The sequence below is a fragment of the Nanorana parkeri genome, unplaced genomic scaffold (assembly GCF_000935625.1).
Source record: "Nanorana parkeri isolate BGI_ZX_2015 unplaced genomic scaffold, ASM93562v1 scaffold2007, whole genome shotgun sequence".
In the NCBI taxonomy this organism is placed as follows: Eukaryota; Metazoa; Chordata; class Amphibia; order Anura; family Dicroglossidae; genus Nanorana; species Nanorana parkeri.
Window position 1 is genome coordinate 157,178 of NW_017308275.1, and position 2,374 is coordinate 159,551.

The window sequence follows — 2,374 nt, forward strand, 5'->3', positions numbered from 1 at the left end:
TGAGCCCTGATAAAGGGACCCTGGGTGACCCCGAAAGAACTTGTGTATTTTACATGAATTGCCAATAAATCTACGATTGATGATCCTGTGCGGTTGACGTTTCTCTTCTACTATTTGCAACTGGTGGCGCCATCCGCAGTCATTCCAAGTAGGGATGCACCGATACCAAGTACCATACTTAGTACAAGCACAAGTACAGATACAAGAGAGGGAAGAGGAAGGGGAGGGAGAGGGGAGGGGAGGAGGGAAGAGGAAGGAGAGAGGGAAGAGGAAGGGAGGAGGGAAGGGTCTGGCTTTGCTGTGTTCTGTGTGTTTGTGGAGACACACGCAGCTTACTAGCACAGGAACTTTTGAAATGACACGCGTTATAGATGACATGAGAACTTTTAGTGAATGGGTTTCAGCACAATGATTCATTCATAAAATACAAGCTGTTCTGTGATTAGCCTAAGGGGAGGGAGGGGGTGGGACAGACTGAAACTAGCTCTTCATTGTATGAGAGCCACAGCTCTCTCACCTGCAATGGGCTGGAGGTATAGCAGGAGCTTTACTATACAACGCAAATAAAAGTATGGCTCCGGGGTAAGCAGCCTCGGCACTCCAGCTGTGGTGCCTCTGTGTGTCATGCCTGTGGCTGTCAGAGTCTTGCAATGCCTCATGGGACTCGTAGTTCCACAATAGCTGGAGGGCCGGAGGTGCTCACCCCCGGTTCTAGATTGTAAAGGGTAGAGCTGTGATCCTGAATTTACATCAGCAGAGGTCCCTTATTCACACACCTAATATCACAACAAACACCATTGTCTGGGATTCTCCTTTAAACGGATGAGCTGGCAGCGTTGGGTGCGTGATCCGAGCGGCGTGCGGTGTAATCTCCAGCTGTGCAAACACAGAAATAGCTAAATACACGTGGAGGGAAACGCCCGCAACACGGATAAGGCCATAAGCCGCCCGACTGGTTATACCAGTCTATAGGCACCCCAGACACTGTACAGAATATGGCCATGGACACCCCCATGACACCCCCCAAATCTCGCACCAACCAATCAGTGGGGCGGAGTCACTCTTTCTGATGAATGGCAGGAGCGTGATTCTACAACAGGGTATTAGTCTTCAGGGGGAGGTTCAATGACCCCAATGTATTACTACCATGTATACCAGTGCAGCGCGTGAACGTGCGATGGTGCACGCATTCATGAAACATGCCAAAACACACGACACGATCGTGGCGCTGTTAACTATAAATGGCGCCAAGCACGATGCACACTTTCCACGCGCCCAGATGTGCAAAAAACGTGCGGGTAAAAGTAGCGCAAAGCTCAAAAAGGAACATGAACACATTTGCCACATCGGTCGCACGTAGGGTAGCTCATTGAAATGAATAGGCTTCTGTATATGTGACTCAGGACAAACGCACATAGACGCAGCGTGCCATACCAGTACTTAGAAATACCAGCGCCACAAAAACTTCTAAAGGGCGTGGCGTATGGACATTCGGGGTGGGGTATGGACCTAATGGGTGAAGTATTGACTTACCAGGTGGGGTACAGGTCCAATGGGTGAAGTACAGACCTACATGGGTGAGGTACGGGTCCAATGGGTGAAGTACGGACCTACCGGGTGGGGTACAGGTCCAATGGGTGAGCGTACAGTGGTGTACGGCCGCGTCCTCCCATAGAGAAGGACAGGCTGCTGCATACAATCACACGCAACACTTGTCCTTCCTGGGAGCGGCCCTATACGGCCCTGCACGCAGTACGGAGCTGTACGGGCCGACTCCTAGCTGTGCAAATGAGGCCTTAGCCATATGCAGCAGCCACATGGACATTTTTGGGGCCCAATCAAAAAACCAAACCTGACCCCCATGGTTACCCCCTGATAAGCTGGTGACTGGATAATCTGTGACAGGCCTCCCCTCACATCGTGCGCACGCCTCCCCTCACATCGTGCGCACGCCTCCCCTCACATCGTGCAAAAAAGGGGGGGGACAGGATATAGCTGACACTCACATACGATGAGGAGACAGAAGTTTGCTCTCGCCTCTCTGCTGATCATTCAATCGCTTCCACGCAACTTCCGGCTGTGACATTATCAGCTGCACGCTGGGAAATGTAGTCGTGCCCTGCCCCGCCCCCTGCCAGCTGTTAACCCCTTCAGCCCCAAATAGAAACATGTGTTACATGAAGGCAGGACTGGAATGGATACCGGGAGCGAGAGAGAGCAGGGACAGATCCAAGGAGAGAGAGAGCGCAGGGACAGATCGAGAGAGAGAGCAGGGACAGATCAAGAGAGAGAGAGCAGGGACCGACTCCAAAGAGAGAGAGCAAATCCAGAGAGAGAGAGAGAGAGGAGATCCAGAGAGAGAGAGAGAGCACAG

General features: G+C 51.9%; 1 protein-coding gene across 2 annotated transcripts in view; it reads right to left on the minus strand.

Annotated features, from left to right (window-relative positions):
- The window catches only part of TSTA3 (tissue specific transplantation antigen P35B), a 17,828-nt gene extending 15,735 nt beyond the window's left edge, over positions 1–2,093 (minus strand). Inside the window, exon 1 of one of the 2 annotated variants that reach the window (XM_018572364.1) lies at positions 2,037–2,093. Coding sequence is in view for 1 of the 2 variants with exons in the window: in XM_018572363.1 (XP_018427865.1) it covers positions 2,038–2,052 (15 nt within the window). In the remaining variant the exon portion in view is untranslated. The remainder of the gene's footprint in view (positions 1–2,036) is intronic. The other variant, XM_018572363.1, reaches the window with a different exon arrangement.
- Positions 2,094–2,374: the final 281 nt, after the last annotated feature.